The sequence below is a fragment of the Trachemys scripta genome, chromosome 11, assembly GCF_013100865.1.
Source record: "Trachemys scripta elegans isolate TJP31775 chromosome 11, CAS_Tse_1.0, whole genome shotgun sequence".
In the NCBI taxonomy this organism is placed as follows: Eukaryota; Metazoa; Chordata; order Testudines; family Emydidae; genus Trachemys; species Trachemys scripta.
Window position 1 is genome coordinate 39661337 of NC_048308.1, and position 20197 is coordinate 39681533.

Consider the following 20197-nt stretch of genomic DNA (forward strand, 5'->3'; position numbering starts at 1 on the left):
TGAACTGTTATATCACTGTTCACTCCATCTTTTATGTAATCCGATGCACACAAATTCTTCCTTCCTCTTTTTAAGATTGTGTTGCCATAATGACTGTGTCAAGGTTTCTCATTACATAATATTTTGTTTGAATTAAAATTAAGAGTTTGCTCATAAGACTCAGAATTCTTGACTCTAAAAGGAGGTGTAGTTTCTAATTGCATTTTTTTGCATAGCAAAATTATTATAGTACTAAGACACCCAAACCCAAGTGGAAATTAGTTCCCTACACCTTCCTCATAAATAGAATGCAAACTGCACCACAGACATGTAAAACAGTTATTTCTCTGAGTAGAAGCTACTGTCTAATTTTTTAAACCGTAAGAAATGCATCTTGTAGTTCCATCCCAGAAGATGCTGTTCTTCTGAACCTTTTGGTGCTGGGAATCACGGTTTCCAAAGAAAGTTAATGCAAGGCTATTCAGTTCATTTCCAAAAATTCCTGATTCCTGCATTACCTATTTAGTTTCCTGTAACAATTCTTATACCTAAACAGAGTGGCTAGAATAAAGTCACAAAGCATCAAGAAAGTCACTCCAACAGATATATATCATGTGCTTTTCATCCAAAAATACTGAATAGAAAATATAAATAAAAATGGCCATCTCACACAGAAAGCTCTGATTTTATTTATCTGCTTGATTTGCATAGAAATGAGTTTCAGTGGTCATCTTTGTCACAATTTGAGTCTCAGGTGATGACATACAGACAGTTTAAGAAGTGCATGTTTAAAATACCATGCAATCAAAATAAACATACTAAATCCTAAACACAGTCAGTCAGTGGTCCTCTAATACACTTGCACAACCCCATTGAAGTTAATTGGATCGTACAGGTATAACAGAAGAGATACATTGGTCCAATGACTGTAAACATGTGGGGTAAATGTGCTTAATTTCCAAATGCATTAACACCAGAAATTGATTTGGAATTAAGCAAACTTCCATCCATACCCCAATTAAAGGCCTGACCCAGCAGTCTTTTCAAACATACTACTCCCTTTGAAATTAGTGGATCAAGCATGTTACAAATGCAAACACTTAGCTCAGACATCGTATTCTCACGCTATAAGCACTGTTTTGTATTTTACATTAGACATCAAAGCATAACATCTAAAATTTGTATAAAAAGGCAGCAATTGCTATTTTGACATCAAAAGTTTGTTAAAATATAGTAAGGCACTGTTGGATTAACCAGTTTTGTTTCATGCTTATCTTTTTAAAACACTATGCATAGTGAAATAAATATTGTAATACTGATCTTATTGTAAATATCTACTTGTATACAAAATGATATACTGAATGTTAAAATGATGCACTGTTTTTTGAATATATTTGGTGAATTTTACAATCAAAAGATATACATTTATTACTACTATCATTTCTCAAAGGTGTTTTATGGCTGCTTTGCGTATACATATTGAAAATATTTCTACTCGTAAAGAAAGTGCTAAGAATCAGACAGTTTCAAATAGATTAGATTTCTTTGCTTCCCTCACTGAAGCCCACATCACAGTTTAAAATTAGACTTACGCTAATTTGTTATGGCTTTGGTTATGATTGTGGAGAAATTCTGCTCATGAAGTGAATTATAGAGTATTTTGGTGCAGTCAGCTACAGGAATGAAATACAGTATTTTCATTGACACAGCCAAAGTAAAACCGTCTTGCTGTATGCAGATAAGTTACAAAGAAATGTATAACTTCTGGAGTTGCTCTTAGTTGTTACACTGCATAACTATTCATATTTTATTAAGACTTTGGCAGGGTGATGCATTAAAATATTGTATTCTCAAGTCTATGATGTCATTCCTCAGAAAGCCATAAGTGCTTTGGTTTAACAGCATCAATACAATAATTTATCCTATAAATATCACTAGGTGTTTTAAATCTTTTTTGGACTTTAGATTCACACAATAGTGGGCCACATACAGACTTTCAATATTCATAGCCTGAATGTTTAAGTGCCATGCTTACAAGTGATGTTAGTACATTTACAGATCACACGGGCTTGATCCAAAGATACATGTCACAGGTGGAGCTTCTTCTGAAATCTGTGCAAGAAGCTCACATGGCTCTGATCCTGTGTGTGCGTGTATTTCGATGTAGGATCAGGTCCGTGGAACGCATCTCAGAATCAGGCCCAGAGATATCAAAATGTACAAATATGTCTTTTATCAAATACTATCATAGGTTAAAAAATCCAAACGTGACTTTGTAAACAAACATACCACAAAGGCAAAGCTGTATTCATCATGTTCAAATCCTACCCTGTCGTCAATGGGATTACACAGATTGTAAGGCCGCGTGGGATCTGCCACTACATAGTCACATAATGGAGACGGTCCCACTGCACACCATTTCCCTAGGGTTCAATGTTCATTTTGAAGAGTCTCTTCTGCCAACCCCCCTCAGATGTTCAAGCGCTGGGCTCAAAAGTATCATACTGTAACAAAACCCGCAGAACTGAATGAGGAATCAGGTTTTCCACTGCTGGGAGGTTGCGGGGGGGAGGCGTCGGCATTTTGCCCAATATATTTCTAACCTGCATGGCTTCTTCCTTTGATTTAATGAGCAACACAGTATGAAACATGTCCACCAGTGAGGACTTCCTGTGGACTCCAGTGAGCACATTGAGAGAGTCAGAGATTGGTGACGGAAAGTCATTCTTCAAAGCGAACTTTCAGAAGTCCAGCTGACAGAGATACATTCATCAGACACGTTCAAATCCAGAATCAAAGTCCTCCTATGATTTCCAATGTCTTTTTCCATGTTTACATCAGTTTATAAAATGCACTAAACAAACATTCTTTGCTCATGTACAATATTTAAAAGCAGATCTGCAATTTCACCAATCACCACAATGCTTAAAAAAAAGTTTGCTTTCTCCTAATAAGGGAATTTCCTTCAGATCCCTCCTGATACCCTCAAACAAAAGTTTGGACCCAGGCAGGCCATGGAGCAAGCTCAGAAGGTCAATACACTGCACCCCTGTTGAACCAGCATGGACAGCGAGTTCTAGAGTTTATGGCTTTCACTAGAAAATGCCCTTCCACCAGACCCCTCCTGTTTAAATGTGAGGGCACTCAGTTGATCTCAATTGCCATGCAACACAAGGGAGAAGCACTTTCTTGAGCAGCCAAACCACACAGAGCTTCAAGATGTTTTTGACTAATGAATTATACCCAGAAACAAATGGGAAGCCAATGCAATCTGTGGAGCACAGGTGTTAGCAGGCTTCACAGAAGGAGCATATAATTAAGGGGGAGGCTGCATTTTGATCTAGCCGCAGTTTGAGTAGTCTTCAGGTGTAACCCAACATAAAGAGCATTACAGTAATCCAATTTTGAGGGCATGATCCACATCCAAATGGAAAGAATCAGTAGAGATTAACAGCATAAGACTATTACAAAACAAGGCATCAGGGCCATACAGGGTCATATCAGCCATACTCTGCTGAATTTTCAATTTTCTCTTTTCTTTTGAGAATTCTCCTTCATGTCATGGCAACGTTTCCCCTCGAGAATGAAGGCTGGAGATAGCCTCTGCTGGAGCCCAGTGCTGGTGGGGTGTCAGAAAACGATGCCATTTACTTGTCACACTCAGGGGAAGGGTGTGCAATCTGTAGCATAAACACATGCTTCTGACAGGCTAAACTATGGTCAAAAGAATTTGGGTTGAACAGTTAACTTGCAGGCTCACATAAAGTTGAGCAGTAGCATGCAGAAGCAGGATAGGGCGTTGAAGCGTGCAAAAAAAGATCCAAGGGAATCTCATCTGTGTGCTGTCCCCATGTGATTAATTTCCAGGCAGACAGCAGGAAATTATTGGACTCTGTAGTTCAAATGTTATAACTACTTCACCCAAAACTAGTTAGTGGGCTTGTGCCTGCTCTTGTTGAATTCAATGGCAAAACTCCCACCAAGATCACTGGGAACAGGATGGGACCCAGTAAGAATATGTATATTGTTCTATATGGTCCCCGAAATGCCTTTCATGACAGCCTGCTATATAAGCAAGTAAAATCTATAGTTTTAAGCAACTATGGTACATAAACTGTACCTTACTTCTCTAATAGATACTCAAATTACCCCTAATCACAAGCCAAAAGTGGAAATAAAGCAGAAGAGGCAACTTTCCAATGACATGGGCGTGAGAAGTAATTCATGAGAAATTTAAAAACAGCAGTCACCCTGAGAAGGGCTGGAAATCCACTTCACCTCGGTATAGGTGGGAGCGGTGGGACACCTCTTTCCCTTCGGCCAGAGCCATCTAGAAATGAAAGAAAGAGATGGCTGTGTTCATCAGGATCTATTTCTTTCACACAGAAGAGCATGCCCAAGCTCCTCATGAAACGATTGCTGAAGAACTACGCATTTTAAGTACCCGTATGATCCATTTTAAGAGCAGTTTTGTGTAGTTTATTGGATGATTTATTTACCAAGATAAGAAATATAAATAATGTACAGAATAGTTCCTATTAAGTAACTATTTAATGCCCCAAATGCCAAAAAGCATGTGGTTTTTCTGCCTTTCGGCTCTTTCTGCCTCTTGAGGACACATCTACAACTCTTGTTAGTATTAATAAGAGTTATCAGTTCTACAAGGGCATTAAGTCTCACTGTGACTTTAAAACAAATGCAAATTGTAATAAAAACACTAAAGTTCTACAGTTTAAGTGTGATAAAATCTCACAGCACCATTTCTCCACAAGAAAAATTTTCATCCAAAAACTAGGCAAATTAAATTTGAGAAGGGTATACAGTTCCCAGGCCCTCCCCCCACTTAAAAAAAAAAAAACTAGCAAGTTTAATAGGACTTGATCCTGCAAACAATCTTTCAGTGTTTCCTGCATGGATAGGGTGCGAGATCAGGCCCTTAGACTTATAAATCTTAAATTATTAAGAGGATGTTGGTTTCTCCCATTTTTACCCAAAGAGATTTTACATATTTTTGTGTCTATAGAGTCTATTCTCAACAACAGAAGAGGGACTTGCACAGGGAACACCTACAATATTTGTATACATGAGAACTCAACCATTAAATTTCTTCAAGCCAACAACAACAAAAATATTGGTAGATCTATTAGGCCCTATTCTGCCCTCCAACACCTTTACAATCCCAATGGGAGTTGTGTTTGCATGTCTGAAGGCAGAATTATGAGTTTTTAGGTTGGACGGTGTGTGCAGCCTATAGCGAATAGAAAAGGGGTAATGGTAATTAGCAGAGAAATTAGTAAACTCAGTCTACTAAGGGAAAGCAGATACATAGAGATGCAAATTGTTCCCAGTTATAAATATTTTTATCCCCCACTACTCTGTGTAGGTTCTTTCACCACATCCATCACTAGGCCATCTGAAGGCCTGACTATTATCTTTCAAAATTAACAATATTTGGCAAAACAAAACCAAAACCAAAACATACCTCTGCTTTCATTCCTTGCTAGTTTACTGGGGTAACTTTTGTTCATTGGAACATATGGCTCTGGAGGTGGCAGGTCAGATATCGGATGGAAGGAAAATCTGCTTTCCCACTCATCTTGAAATAAACAAACAGTTACAGGAAAATTTTAAAAGTAACAATTCTGAATAGAAGAGTTGCGTAGTATTGATATTATTACACATTCTGTTTTGCAGTACCTCCTAGAAGCCAAGTCATACACCTGAACCCCACTGTACTAGATACTGTACAAACACAGAACAAAAAGATGGCCCAAATTAGCCTGAATTCACTTTATCATTCATTGATCATTTACGTCATTGCACCTGCCTTGTCTTATTGTTTACAATGCTCCATAAAAAACAAACTAAGAAACATAATCCAAACAGGAGTCCATTGAAATCCACAAGAGTCCTAACAGTGCGACTCAGAATGTTATATGAAGATTCAGTGTCTTCCACCCACCTTCCCGTCTGTGCAGAAGAACTTAGCCTTCAGGTTGAGATTCGATGCCCAAGGGGATGGTGGCTTCAAGCCTTGGCATAGATAGGGCCTCCAAGAGCTGCCTAAACTAAGTTATGGTAGTTTCCCTGGGCTACCTTACAGGCCACAGCGCTGCCTTGAACCATCTGCCCTTTGCCCCACCCGGGCATGGCCCCTATGCTTTGGCTTGTAAGGGGTAGTCCTTGGAGGGCAGCCTTATGACTGTCTTTTCACAGTGCCTGTGCTGGGGGATCCTCCCATAGTCAGCTATGAAGCTTTTAGAGAGTCTCTTTACATTACTCCGGCCCTTGTACGCAGCATAAAGGGCCTGGAGTTCGTGGGAGATCTCACTCTAGGTGATTTCCTGATTCTAGATTACCTGCTGGTGACATCAATATTGCACCCACTTATGCATATAATAAATTTGGCCCTACATATTCTATATTAAATTAATCTTCTCTCCTACTATAGAAATGTGTAGTAGGATTCAGGGTGCTGAATTTGTATTACAGCTATTTAGACCTCATCGATGTACAAAGTATCCAAACAACCAGAACCACTATAGCATCCAATAAAATTCAATGTTCAAAGAAAAATTAGCAGCACTGTGAGAAAATGCATAATCAAGGAGAAATGTGCATCTTTTGTAAAAAGTGTGAAGATAAAGCTAAAGGTATCAGTATTTCTTCAACTGCTAGAGACGCACATTTCCCTGTACAATAAAAGAGGGGTCGGATTCCAATGACACAGTAGTAATAAATCAAAATCCTGGAAAAAATAAAAATAGCCTGCGCTCATATTACACCATCCTGTATCTGAATGCAGATGCTCAAGGGGCAGAATAAGGGCACACAGGCAACTTTGTTTTTTGTCATTTCCAGCACTTTGCAACCATAACACTCTTGTAATGTAGGTTTTTGTATGAGGTCATCCAGCTACGACCTGAGTGAACTTTACCAACAATTGACCACAGGATTGATTATTTTGGAGCCCAGATTTGCATTCCTGAGGCAAGCAAGACTCACCTGGATTTCAATTAGAGTTCTGCTTGAGTAGGAACTATGTAGGTTCTGACCCCTAAAGATGATTTGCACAGAAAAAAGTGGTTGCATCCAGTTTTGCCTCTTATGCTGCATCAAGAAAGCTCAGAAGGATAATTTTATAGTCTTATTTTCTGCTTGCTTTTTAGCTTAGAAATATCAGGAATGTCAAGTCTGGTCTTTCCTGATTTTGTTGGGAGATGCAAATGTATATTGTGAGCTCATGCCTGAATTGAAAGGAAAGGACTGATTCATCTTTAATGCACATATCCTTTATCCCCACTGTTTAGTAGCCAAAATGGAAAAACCCAAAAAGTTTTAAACAGTTTGACTGAAGATCCCTTTTCTTCTCTACTGCTCAGCTTTTACTTTGTCTCCTGTGATGTCCTAATCCCACTACTTCAGTTCTCCAAAGGGTTTCAGGGCAGAGGAGACCTGAATTTTTAACATGGAAAAAAAAAATCCTTCAGGCTTTCTTTATACAGCAAAAAGAAGTAAAGTATGGCACACATGTTTCCTCTTTTTAGGTTACTTTTGAATGGTTATTTCTGAGGTCCAGTACTTGCTGAAGTCCCACTGGCATGCTAGTATGTTCATGTCAGTCGTACTGTTAACTTTGCACTTCTGTTTTCCACATTAAAATATTCAGATAACTCCATATGGCAGGCCTTTTTAGACCCAAGTTAAACCTGGGTCAGTCAGGAATAACTCCAGTGTAAAACTGGTGAGAGCTCAGAATCAGACTCTGAGCATCAGTGAAGTATCTCATTTAACATTTGGGGGGGGGGTCAAATGCTGATAGCTTTACTTAGGCAAAGCTTCTGAGTGATGAGAGAGTGATATGTTGAGTATGTCTGAGAACACAGCTCACCTTCACATGATGAGTCCTGGAAGCCATTTCTGATTGCCGATGATGATGCAGGAGGTGGTGGTGGAGGAGCTCCGGAACCAGGTCTGTCAGGAGGAAGTGGAGGCCTTGGTCCACCTCTCTGGTTTTCTAATCCTGCCCTGGAAGGCAGCTGTGGAGTAGCAGGCAATGCCCGTGAAATGCTGCCATTTCTGTTTACAGGGGGAGGAGGTGGAAGGGGTCCTGAATCAAGACAGAGACACAAATCAATAATCTATTGTACCATAAAACCTACTGTTATTCTATCAGCTCTAAGCATTGTCGTCTTGCATCGCTCTGAAGGGTGTCAGATAGGACACTGGCTTTGATGGGCTCCAAAAGCAATGGGGAGGGTTGTCTGCCTCCTTCAGCCGGAGGGAGGGATTGCAGTAATGTAGTGTTTGACATCTCTTTCCTGAGCCACCCTCCTCTGGGTGTGGCTGATCTGCCCAGAGTGCAGGTTCAAGGGGAATGTTTACACAGAAAGGAGGCTTAAATGTCACCCTTCCACTCCCTTTGCCTCATATAGCCTCTGTGCAGGGCTGGTCTCTTCGTTCCACGTTAATGCAGCCCTAAAGCTGCTCTAACTTATGCTGGCTACAAATGGTTACAAAGGGCTGAAACCACAATGGAGCATCAGGGCAGCACAGAGAGTCCTGGCCATATCCCATTTCCTTCAGTCACACCCTCTTTTAAGGTAACGGGATGGGAAGTGGTGTAAGAGCTCTCTGAACCAAGAGAACATAAGAGCGACTATAATGAGTCAGACCAATGGGTCATCTAGCCCAAGATCCTGCCTCCAACTGTGGCCAGTACCACAGCTTCAGGGAGAGTGTACAGAACGGGACAATTTTGGAGTGAACCACCCCTGGCTTCCACTTCTGGCTTCTGACAGTCAGAGGTTTAGGGTCACCCTGATCATTTTGGTTAATAGCCAAGTTATACTTTTGGCCATCACAACATCTCATGGTAACGAGTTCCACAGGTTAATTATGCATAATGTGAAAAAGTACTTCCTCTTATTTCTGTTAAACCAATGGACTATTAATTTCAGTCGGGTGATGCCTGATATTTGTATTGTGGGAACGGGTAAAACACACTTCTCTATTCACTTTTTTCTACACCATTCATGATTTTATAAACCTCTATCATATCTCCCCTTAGTCATTCATTTTCTAAGCGGAACAGCCCTAGTCTTTTAAGTCTCTCCTCATATGGAAGCCATTCCATACCCCTGATCATTTTTGTTGCCTTTCCCTGGACCTTTTCTAGTTCTACTATATCCTTTTTGAGATAGGGCAACCAGAACAGGACACTGTATTGAAGGTGTGGGCGCACCATGGATTTATATAGTAGCATTATGATATTTTTCGGTCATATTTTCTCTCTCCTTCCTAATAGTTCCTATCACTCTGTTAGCCTTTTTGACTGCTGAGCAGAAGTTTCCACAGAACAATCTAGGGGACTCCAAAATCTTTTTCTTGGGTGGGAACAGCCAATTTAGAATCCATCATTATATATGTATAGTTGAGATTATTTTTTCCAATGGGCATTACTTTGCACTTATCAATGTTGGGTTTCATCTGCCCCTTTGTTGCTCAGTCACCCAGTTTTGTGAGATCCCTTTGTAACGCTTCACAGTCAGCTTTGGACTGAACTATCCTGAATAATTTTCTATTGTCAGCAGACTTTGGCACTTCACTCCCTTTTCCATCCACGCTGGGTGTTAGGACCAGAGTCTGCCAGTGGCATAGCGTAAAGGAGAATTCAGCTCAAGAATGGCAATGTTAAACAGTGTGGGATCAGTTCTCTTCCTTACACAAATATTTGCTGCATGCCAGGCTCTGCTGTGGTTGCAGTACATCAATCTGTCTCTGAATTAGAAACAGACCTCAGACACAGACTTTACCATTTCCAATGTCAGTATATTGGAACAACTGTAGCGGTAACATGCCTAGAGCCAGCATGAAAGATATCGCACATAATGTGGGGCAATTAATCAACACAATTAAACTCTCCTAAGTCATTTTTTTATTACAAGTGTTCCCTCAGCTCAAAGAAATCTAGTTACATCTATTGAAAATGTATTACAGATACATCTATTAAAAATAGATCAGCAGATATTGCGCCACTATTCAAAAGCAAAAATGTGTCACAAGAAATCCTACGTACTTTGTGGTTTACATTTACATGCTACTACAGCTTGCAATCCTGCAATGGTGCTCCACTAGTGAGGGTTAATTCATTTTAGTAACTAAGATAATGAGAGAAATTATTCCAACTAAAAACAATGAAAATATTGGAAGGATATGGATTAAGAAGCAAACACAAGGTCCCCTTCTATTTACTACATCATCAAGAAGATTGTTATTAACAATAAGGGTATAATCTATGTTCTTGAACATTAGTAATAAAAGGCACAGGGCAAAGCATATTATGAAATATCACCATGGAAACAATATTATTTTTGTTAGAAATCTGCATATGATAAGTGACAAAGTTGACTCAAATATAATGACACTTGTTATGATAACTACTGTTGTAACATCTATTAAAATAACATAAATACCACCATAAGTGTACATGATGTTTAACATGCAGAGAGCCTGTTTCTGCAAACCTTTACTTGTTAGCATTGCCATTGACAAACTGTACTACTCCTGGGGGTAAAGATTACTCATCTAATTGGACCCACAGATAAAACAAGTTTGTTGCACCAAAAAATATAATCAAACATACAGTTTGTAGTTGCTATTAACTATGATAGTAATAATGAATGTGTAAATACTACAGCATAATTACTACTACTAAAAATGACTTGAGTGGAATGGTGCTTGTAATCAGCCCAACTGAAGACAGGTAGTATTACATGAAATGGCAAGTACATGACCCATGTGCCTGCAAAAATAACTTGCAAATCAAACTCAGGTCATGGTAGTTAATTCAAGTCTGAATAGTGATTTTTAAAGATGTAACTGATTGAACCAGTCAGTTACACTTTTTCAGTGAAAGGAGGACTTCAGCTTTTAAAACTGATTGCCATTTTGGTCTATAGCTTCAATTTATATGGCAAACAAACAGCAAACCATGTCAATCGATTTAAAGCTACAGCTCATATTACATTCTGAAAAGCATGAAGGAAATTGGTGTTGGAGGTAAATTCAGCTACTTCACTGAAACCATGTGGATAACAGTTAGTTTAGTCATTACAAGGGTGGTCTGGAGAGCAGAAAAAAATGCACACTGCCATACCTGATCTGCTAGGTGGATCTCTTACTGGAGGAGGAGGCCGCTCATTTGGAGGGGGAGGAAGAGGGCCAGATCGACCTGTCCCAGGCAAGCTGGGAGGAGCAAGAGAACCTAGAGAGAGATTCCTTTGTGGAAGACGTGGCATGTCATCATTTCCACTGGAAATGGGTGGAACTGGAGGTAAGCCTGGTCTGCCTGGAGGCAGGGGTGGAGCCTGTGAGACCGCGGGTGGCCGAGGTGTGGAAGGAACGGGAGGTTTACTGTTTTGAGGTGGTGGAGGTGGAAAGGAAGGTTCCCGGTTGACGGATGCCCTGTTTCCTGCTGGAGGTGGCGGTGGCGGCGGCTTGTCATCTGTTGACTTGCCAGGTGCAGGAGGAAGGGGAGGTCTGTTAGAGAAAGAAGGTGAGGAACTTGGAGTCGACTGGCGAATAGATCCTCCGAATCCTGTATTTCTGTTTCCTGGGAAAGATGGAGGGATAGGCCCTGTGCTGGTTTGCCTGTTTGCTCCTGGCACAGGAGGAGATACTCTGTTGTGTAAACCTGATGGAATGGGTCTTGGAGTATTTGGCACTGGAGGAGGTCCTGTATCTGGTTTGGAACCAAAATCAGGTCTCGGAGGTGGCATTCGGTTTCTCTGTGGTTCGGGAGGGGTACTTCTTTGCCCCAAAGAAGGCCCTGGAAATCTCCCTGTGGCACCTAGAGGTGAAAAAGGCTTGGCAGATGTTGTTCTTGCTCCTGGTGGCAGCATGGGAGGTCTGTTTCCTCCAGAATCTGGAAACAGAGAAGTTTCACATCAGGGTAAAGGGTTGGGCAATAGGCAGAGAAGGTAAAACACACTGCGAGAATGGGCCAAATTGTCAATTCTTTACTTGAATGCACTGGGAGTTTTGCACTGGATGTAAGGACTGACTGAAGTCTTCATGATTTGTCCCCATAAGACTACTCAATAGGTAATTTAAATGCATTTGTAGCAACGGCTCCAAAGTAGCCATTATGTTCTATCACAGCAGGACGGCATACAAAGGATACTTATGATAGACTAGATCAGTGGCTCTCATCCTTTCCAAACTACTGTACCCCTTTCAGAAGTCTGATTTGTCTTGCGTACCCCCAAGTTGCACCTCACTTAAAAAACGACTTGTTTACAAAATCAGACAAAAATACAAAAAAGTGTCACAGCACACTATTACTGAAAAATTGCTTACTTTCTCATATTTTACCATATAATTATAAAATAAATCAACTGGAATATAAATATTATACTATATACTGAAAAGTAAGTACATAGAGCAGTATAAACAAGACATTATCTGTATTAAATTTTAGTTTGTATTGACTTCACTAGTGCTTTTTATGTAGCCTGTTGTAAAACTAAGCAAAATCTAGATTAGTTGATGTACCCCCTGGAAGACCTCTCTGTACCCCAGGGGTACACATACCTCTGGTTGAGAACCATTGGACTAGAGCGATTATGGACCATTGCTAATGATATAATAGGATTTATTTTCAGGCTTCCCTGATGCAAACATTAACAGCATGGAGGGAAGAAACTCTCCGTGGAAAAAACTGTGAAGAACAATGATTTAGGGTTTTCAACATGTCAGCAGAAGCATCTTAACTGTCAATCAATATTTGATTGCTAGAATTCAGCAAAAGGAAGAGGACTTGAACGTAATCCAGAAAAAAAACCTCTCCCATTTCTTCCCTCTTCCAGGATCCATTTTTTATGGATTTGCTTGTGTTTTTCTGGAAGAGGCAGTTTTGCAATTGAAGAAACACTGGTCTATTATGCTGGGAACCTTTGCATTAAGAAGAGTTCCCAGCACAGACTAACATACATAAAACCACCTCTGAAAGTTTGTGTTGTGTCAACATGTGCTGAAAGATTAAGTTAGATCTGTAATGAGCATAGGCCATTAATAGCATCCTAAGTACACATTTAGATGGAGCCATTACATCCTCTCATGTCAATAATCACCAGGGCCCAACCTTCCTCGACAAGTGGCAAATCCACAATTTTATAAGTCTTGCCCGCCACAGAACCTGCTTTGTCCATGGGGCAGCTCCTTTGAAAACCTGTGACATGCAAAAAAGTGTGTATGCCCAGCTAATGCATGCTGCTGATGATAGCTTGCATAGCAGCCAGATGGGATGTTTGCCACATACCTTAACAGGTAAATTATGCCCCCTTGGGGTTGAAATGGTCTCTCCAGTTTAAGAGGAGGCCAGTTTCCCTAGGGCTTAAGGGAGTTCTAGCGTGGGATCCTCTTGATGCTACACTTTGAGGGTACGCACACACAGAGCAATGGACTGGATCTGGCCCTTATTACTGTACACCACAGGTGAGGTCTCAATCCTGAGATTTTTATTTATCAGTAATACCTTCAGGAAGGGGTGGAGGGGAGGAAGGAATTTAACTTCTCTCCCACAAATATCCCTATATAACATAGCACTAAGAATGAAACTCACAAAGCCAAATTTAAGTCTGAAACTGCATTTCTTTTTAACTCCCTTCCTTGTACCTAGTTACTCAAGGGATGACCGTACCTGCTATAGAGATTGAAATACTGAGGCACAAGAGTGAATGCTGGTTTTCTTCAGAGTTTACTGTGTGCAAGAGTTTAAAGTTAACCCCTTAATGATATTTTAGTTGTATTTTGTTTACATATGTTTGGAAGCATTCCCTGAGCCAAAGAACTCTTGCATAATTTTATTACTCTTGTATGAATGTTTTTGTAAATTTAATCATTTAGAAAGCTTTTAATAGTCTTGACTGAATTCACAGATCTGGGAAATCCTCCTTACCTGTATCTCGATTTGCTGCAGATCTGAGCTTTGGCATTCCTGACTGAAACAGGCCTCCTAAGCCAGGTGGTCCACCTCCGCCATAGCCACCACCGCCGCCTCCTCCTCCACCACTTCCTCCACCACCACCACCGCCGCCGCCACCAGATCCTTTGGGTTCTGTTGAAACAAAAATCAGGAATTTTAAAACATAGCCAGTATTTTTCATATCCTCTCCTTTTTCTTCTCGCTGTCTTGGACTACAGGATTATGAAGCAGGCACAGAGCAGAAGTTGGGACTAGAATAGGTTGGGGCGATGATAATTCCCTTCAGCCACACTTTCATGTTGGGCTTCCATTTTTTCCCAGGCCGTTGGTCCCTAATCCTTCTCCACCTTCCCCAGATTTATAGGCTTGGTTATAGATGGAAGAGCTGTCCTTCTGGTGGTGGTCTGACCAATTTGGAGGCTTGGAATGTGCACAAACCTCAGTCACCAATGGGGTTGCTGCCACAAATACATATTGAACAAAGCCCCCCAAGAGATCAGGGAGTTGTTTTTAAGATAGTTTTGGGAGGGCCTAGGAATGGATTTTAGCTTGTTTTTCCAATCGGTAGAAATGGTCATAATATAAAAATACTTCTTTCTACTCTGACCATGACAAATATTGACACCGTAAGTGAAATGGCGGGTTAAAGTATTTTCCTGGTTCTAAATAAAGGCAAGGGACTACTTTAGAGCAGCACAGTGCAATGAGCAGGGCACAGGATGGGGACTCAGGAGACTTAGGTTCTGTTCCCTGCTCGGTCACAGATACCATGTGAACTTGAGCAAGTCATTTCTCGCACCTCAGTTTCCACATTTTTTTAAAAAAGGGAGAATGGTATTTTCCATCCTTTGTAAAGGGGGTTTCAGGGCTGCGGATGAGATGCACTATTCAGTAATCTCTCCCTTAAAGAGAAAAGATGTATTTATGGGGAAATGCTCAATTGCACCCTTCCCCTTTGTTAGGCACACTGGGCCAAATTCAGCTCTGACTTGCTTAGGGGGTAAACCTCTGGAGAGTTCCTGCTATGAGACTTTAGTCTTTCATCGTTTATTAACTCATGCAAACAAGAAAATAGACCCCATCATCTTTAATGTTACTATTTAATCTACCTTTAATCCCCATTGATCGCCTTGCCATGATAGCTCCAATTCAGCAGAGTAGTGAAACACGTGCCTAGCTTTCAATGGGAATACCCACATGCCTCAAATTAGGCATCTCGCTGAATGCAGCCCTAGATCTACTTTGCTTGTTTTTTCTGGTTCACTTTTAAGAAATCTCATTCCTTTCAGTGCTTCGGTGTTCTTCAGTCATCTTCCCATTAAAATCCAGGGTTAAAACATGCTGGGCTAGACCAGGCTGTATTCCTCTACACCCCCATCGTGGAAGTCTGGATTGAGTGCCTGTCAATGTGCTTCCCATCAGCTAATCTGGCTGTGAAATGCCTTCTGTCACCAGACAGCGCCCCCACGACTTACTAAAGGGATGGGCTTTTATTTTCTTGATCCTCTTTCCTGTTTCTCTCCTACCTTCCCAGAGTTCTTAGGAATGGTGCTTTTCCAGTCTCCTCTGCATCTGCCAAGGGGAGTTCTGATGCACTGTAGCAGCTCAACTGGATGGAGAGCCTCCTCCAGCACAGGTAGACTGTCATGCAACTGAGTTGCTACAGAACACTATCTGGCAGGTTGAGCCACACAGCACTTCTGTCCCCAGACTGGAAAGAAGTAATTGGAAGAAGCTTTTATTGGACCAACTTCTATTGGTGAGAGAGACAAGCTTTCAAGCTACACAGATACTGGGACAGGTACTCAGAGCATCACAACTAAATACAAGGTGGAACAGATGCTAACACATATTGTTAGCACATATTTATTCAAGGTGAAGTGGCCTGTTAGCACCTCTGCACGCATAGAACATAAATGTCTAGCTAGGTAACTCTAGAGGAGTCACCCCAGCATGGTGCGACTGCACACATCAGAGTGACACCGCCCAGGTGTAGCAGAGGTTCAGAGCTTTGGCTAAGATTTTGCTTAGAGATACTAGGGTCAATTCATAAATAAAGGACTCAACCCGGGCACTATCTCAACGCTGCACATACTTTTGTTTGTGCAGAGACTTTTAGTGCATTACAGAAAGACTGTAATGGGATTTAAAGAGCATTTCCATGCACTTGATCAAAAATAGAACATTACTAAATAATTCAGGAGATATTTTTAAAATAACTTGTACATAAATATGTAACTGTTTCATATTAAATGTTATCAGACTGATTAAATTTTCAAGCATTGTAACAGGAAGATCAGAGATTCAGGGAACAGTACATACTTTTACCAGATATTTTTAGGCAAATTAAATACTTTTCTGGATCTTTTCTTTCCTTTACTGTTTCCATCCATATAATATGGACACCTAGTCAGAGCCAAAGGGCCAGTGGTACCTGTGGAATGCAGGTTGCTTCTACCACCCATCCTGGGCATATACCAGCAGCTCTCATCCTCCTGTCCTGACATCAAGATGCAGTTACTTTTGTAATTATTAAAACAGCTGACCATTTCATATCAGTGGTGGGTGCAGATATTTTTATATACTGCTTTGAAATTAAGAATTTTTTTATAGCCATCTAAAGAAGTACTTAAAAAAAAATCACTGCAGTCTGCCTTTAAAATAGGCATGTACTGCAAAACTCGAAAGCAATACACTGTTTTTCCCCATTCCCCACCATTACACTTAGTTGTGCCAGTTACATTTTGCTATAGACTTACCAGTTAGCACACAAATTACTATACACATTTTATAAACAGTAATGGATATCTCAAGTGTTTTAAAACATGCACTAATATAGCAAATTATTTGACCATTTACAATAATTTATTTTGCCTGACCATCCTGCATTTCTTCACCTGCTGATTATAAAAACTACTCTAATTTTGCATATTAACTCATCATTCATTAACTACATTAAACAGAACTGTACTTACGGTCTAGGATAGGGGCACTTCTATCATTAGTAACAGCCTTTTTTAGCCTTTTTCCTTTGCTAATATCAGATAAGAGAGCATTTCGCCCTGCTTGTTCAGACCTGTTTAAGGAAGGCTTTTCGGTATTTGCCTGCAAAATGAAACAAATAAAGATATAAAATAAAACTGCAGCATCCTGCTTATGTAAAGGGTATAATGGATACCTCCATTTTTAACCCAAAAGCAGTCAAAATGAGTTTCGTGTCACAGTCTCCCTCTTACAAATGTGGCACTAAAAGCAGTTAGCCTTGCAAACAAAGATTCTGGTCCCCAAAAATCTACTTCTGTTTCAACACTCAGGATCCATTGCCACACCAATGGTGTATTTTGAAACAGTCCTCTCTTCCACCCGGCATTCAGAGTCCATATTTGATACATATGAAGCCAAGATGGAGGTGTCTTTTTTAGAAATCTCAATTTAAAAATATAATTGAAAAGATGGAACTGAAAAAAAAAAAGGTTACTATTTTGGAGAATGAACGAGAGCAAACCATACACACTGTTGATTTGCACAGAAAGATTGAAGTTCTTGGGGGGAAAAAACAAAACAAAAAAAATAATCACACTGAAGTACATAATATCCAAACACTGGATGCCTCGGAAGGAAACCAAGCATTTGGCTACTGTTTTCCTTCATTAAATCTATCTGGAAAATGTTGATCTTCCACTTCAAACATCACAGGCCTTTCTGATTTCCAGTCAAGGTTTTAAGATTCCCAACCTCAGTTGCATCTGCTTTGTCTTTTCAGAGTGTAATTTTTGCATTACCTCAGCATTCAGAAAGGGTAACGACAAGTTTAGAAAAAGAGAGGAAATGTTTCGTATTGTTATACAAAATACAAGTTCCAATCTTTCCAAACGTTTCTAAAGCCTGTCATGACTGAAGGAAAACACGTTACTCATTCAGTCTGAATTTGTTGCATTAGGTTTCTCCCCTTCTTTCCTTGCAAAACTGCACCTGAGAAAAGATCCCAAAACCTTGTTTTGAGATCATTTAATGGCCATTGAAAAGGTTTCCTGATTTGCCAGCTCAGTAATATGGACGTTTCCCAGAAAGTGGGGACAGAGACCACGAAGAACACCTCTGCACCCTTGTGTGGCATAGCTTTCAGTGGCAGCATAAAGGGGAAGTGGGGCAGGGATGGATCAAAGCCACTGGTTCATCGAATAGGAAGATCCATTAGCCTAATGGTTCTCAATCATCTCCATAGGATGGCCTCATGTTACAACAGAGAAAAAGTTTCCCATGTAGCTGTAATGACAGAGAAGGTGGTCACCATCTCCTGAAACATGGCCATGACCCCCAGTTTGAGAAACCATATATTAGACTAACCCACCTGTATGGAGGGAGCAAGGGGATGCAGAGCAGGTGAGGACAGTAGTGCAGTCAGTCAGTGGGAAGGAGTAGCAGCAAGGAGTACATTCTCCAGCCACGGAGGGAATCCCTTACCCGAGTCCCAAATACATGATTGTGCACAAAGGTCCAGAATTTGCCCCTTTAAATATGACCCACATAGTACATTGTAACAAATATTTTACATTTATATTTCATGTGACTACTTCTAAGTTGAAACTTACCAGTGCAAGAGTTGGGGGAGGCGGAGGAGCTGGAGGGGGAGGGACAGGCATGGTCTACAGTGGAACTTTTCCTGATATTGCTATGAAATCTGTCAACAACAATGAGATAGAGTAAAGTAACAAATCTATAAACTTGGTATTCACACTTTATCCTGACTGCTGAACCACATGCTTAGCTAACAGATTTAGCAGCTACATTTTCTGAGGGTATGTCTTCACTACCGGCCGGATTGGCGGGCAGCGATCGATCCAGCGGGGATCGATTTATCGCGTCTAAATCGATCCCCAAGTGCTCTTCCGTCGACTCCTGTACTCCAGCTCGGCGAGAGGTGCAGGTGGAGTCGACGCGGGAGCGGCAGCAGTCGACACACTGTAGTGAAGACACTGCGGTAAGTCGATCTAAGTACGTCGACTTCAGCTACGTTATTGACGTAGCTGAAGTTGCATAACTTAAATCGATCCCTCCCCCGTGTAGGTCAGGCCTGAGCATAAATCAGTGTTAGGAGAATATTTCGTATTTTAAACTTTGACAAGAAACAGCCACAAGTATTAGCAGTAGTGACATACATAAACTGGGTGTCCACACAAGATTTCAGTGGCTTGCAACTATGAGAATTCCAGGTGAGATCAGGTAAAGATGACTTGTTACCAGGCAATACCACCACAATCTATACGCAGTGTATGGGGATTCAGTTGTGCACCTCCTGTTGATGGGCTTTATTCTGCACTACTCTCTCTGGTGGAAGGCACTTGAGAATATGCATTAATAAATAATGCTCAGGCAAAATTCCCATCGAATCCCATGAGATTTTCTCCTGAGCAAAGACTGCAGGAAAAGTCTCAGTGATTGTCACACAGCTAAATCTCCAAGCATCACTTTGAAAAAACACCCTTGGCTATTAGAACTTTTAAATTGGTACTTTAAAAAGGCTGCAGTCCCCTAAGAGCGATTTAAACTTGGGGAGGGGGGAGAAAGAAGGAAGTATGTTACTTCATTTCTCTTTGGGAGCACCTTACTCCCTGCGGTGTGCCTGACCAGCTACTCTGGCAGGCCAGTAGTATGCCCAGCCACGGCTCCTCTCACTGCCCACCTGCTTCCTCACCAAGGAAGGCTAGCAACCCACTCTCTCCCCCACTCGGCTGGAGCTGCAGTCGGCTGCCCTTACCAGGCTATGCAGCAGAGAGGCCTTACTTCCGCACATGGCTGGGTAAGGGGCAGTCTAGCCCAAAGCGTTTGGGGATCTGCAAGGATGAAAAGCACTATTTAAACGCACATTATTATTGTAGCAGAAACCCAGGCCTCACAGTACAACGTACTTTCAAACGAAAAATCTCAGCTTGGTATAGGAACAGACTGAGGGGGTGTAGAAGAGAGAAAGATTTCCTACCAAATACTGTGACAGCAAGTTATCAGCGACAGGCACAAATGACACTTTCATGAATAAACATGGCGGGGGGGGATTGCACAAAATTGCCCAACTGAGAGAGAACAGACTACTCCTCTGCAGCCAACCTAGGCTAGGGTTACCATACGTCCGGATTTTCCCGGACATGTCCGGCTTTTGGGGGCTCAAATCCCCGTCCGGGGGGAAATCCCCAAAAGCCGGGCATGTCCGGGAAAATCGGGAGGGAGGGAGGG

General features: G+C 41.1%; 1 protein-coding gene across 3 annotated transcripts in view; it reads right to left on the reverse strand.

Annotated features, from left to right (window-relative positions):
* Positions 1-2694: 2694 nt before the first annotated feature.
* WIPF1 (WAS/WASL interacting protein family member 1) overlaps positions 2695-20197 on the reverse strand; it is a 72104-nt gene continuing 54601 nt past the window's right edge. For 2 of the 3 annotated variants that reach the window (XM_034785572.1, XM_034785573.1), the window contains exons 2-8: positions 18559-18647; positions 16942-17071; positions 13940-14098; positions 11138-11905; positions 7871-8089; positions 5462-5575; positions 2695-4309 (exon numbers count right to left, since the gene is read on the reverse strand). In XM_034785572.1, the coding sequence (XP_034641463.1) occupies positions 4254-4309; positions 5462-5575; positions 7871-8089; positions 11138-11905; positions 13940-14098; positions 16942-17071; positions 18559-18609 (1497 nt within the window). In that variant the 5' untranslated portion in view covers positions 18610-18647 and the 3' untranslated portion in view covers positions 2695-4253. Of the gene's footprint in view, positions 4310-5461; positions 5576-7870; positions 8090-11137; positions 11906-13939; positions 14099-16941; positions 17072-18558; positions 18648-19724; positions 19801-20197 lie in introns of all 3 variants that reach the window. The other variant, XM_034785574.1, reaches the window with a different exon arrangement.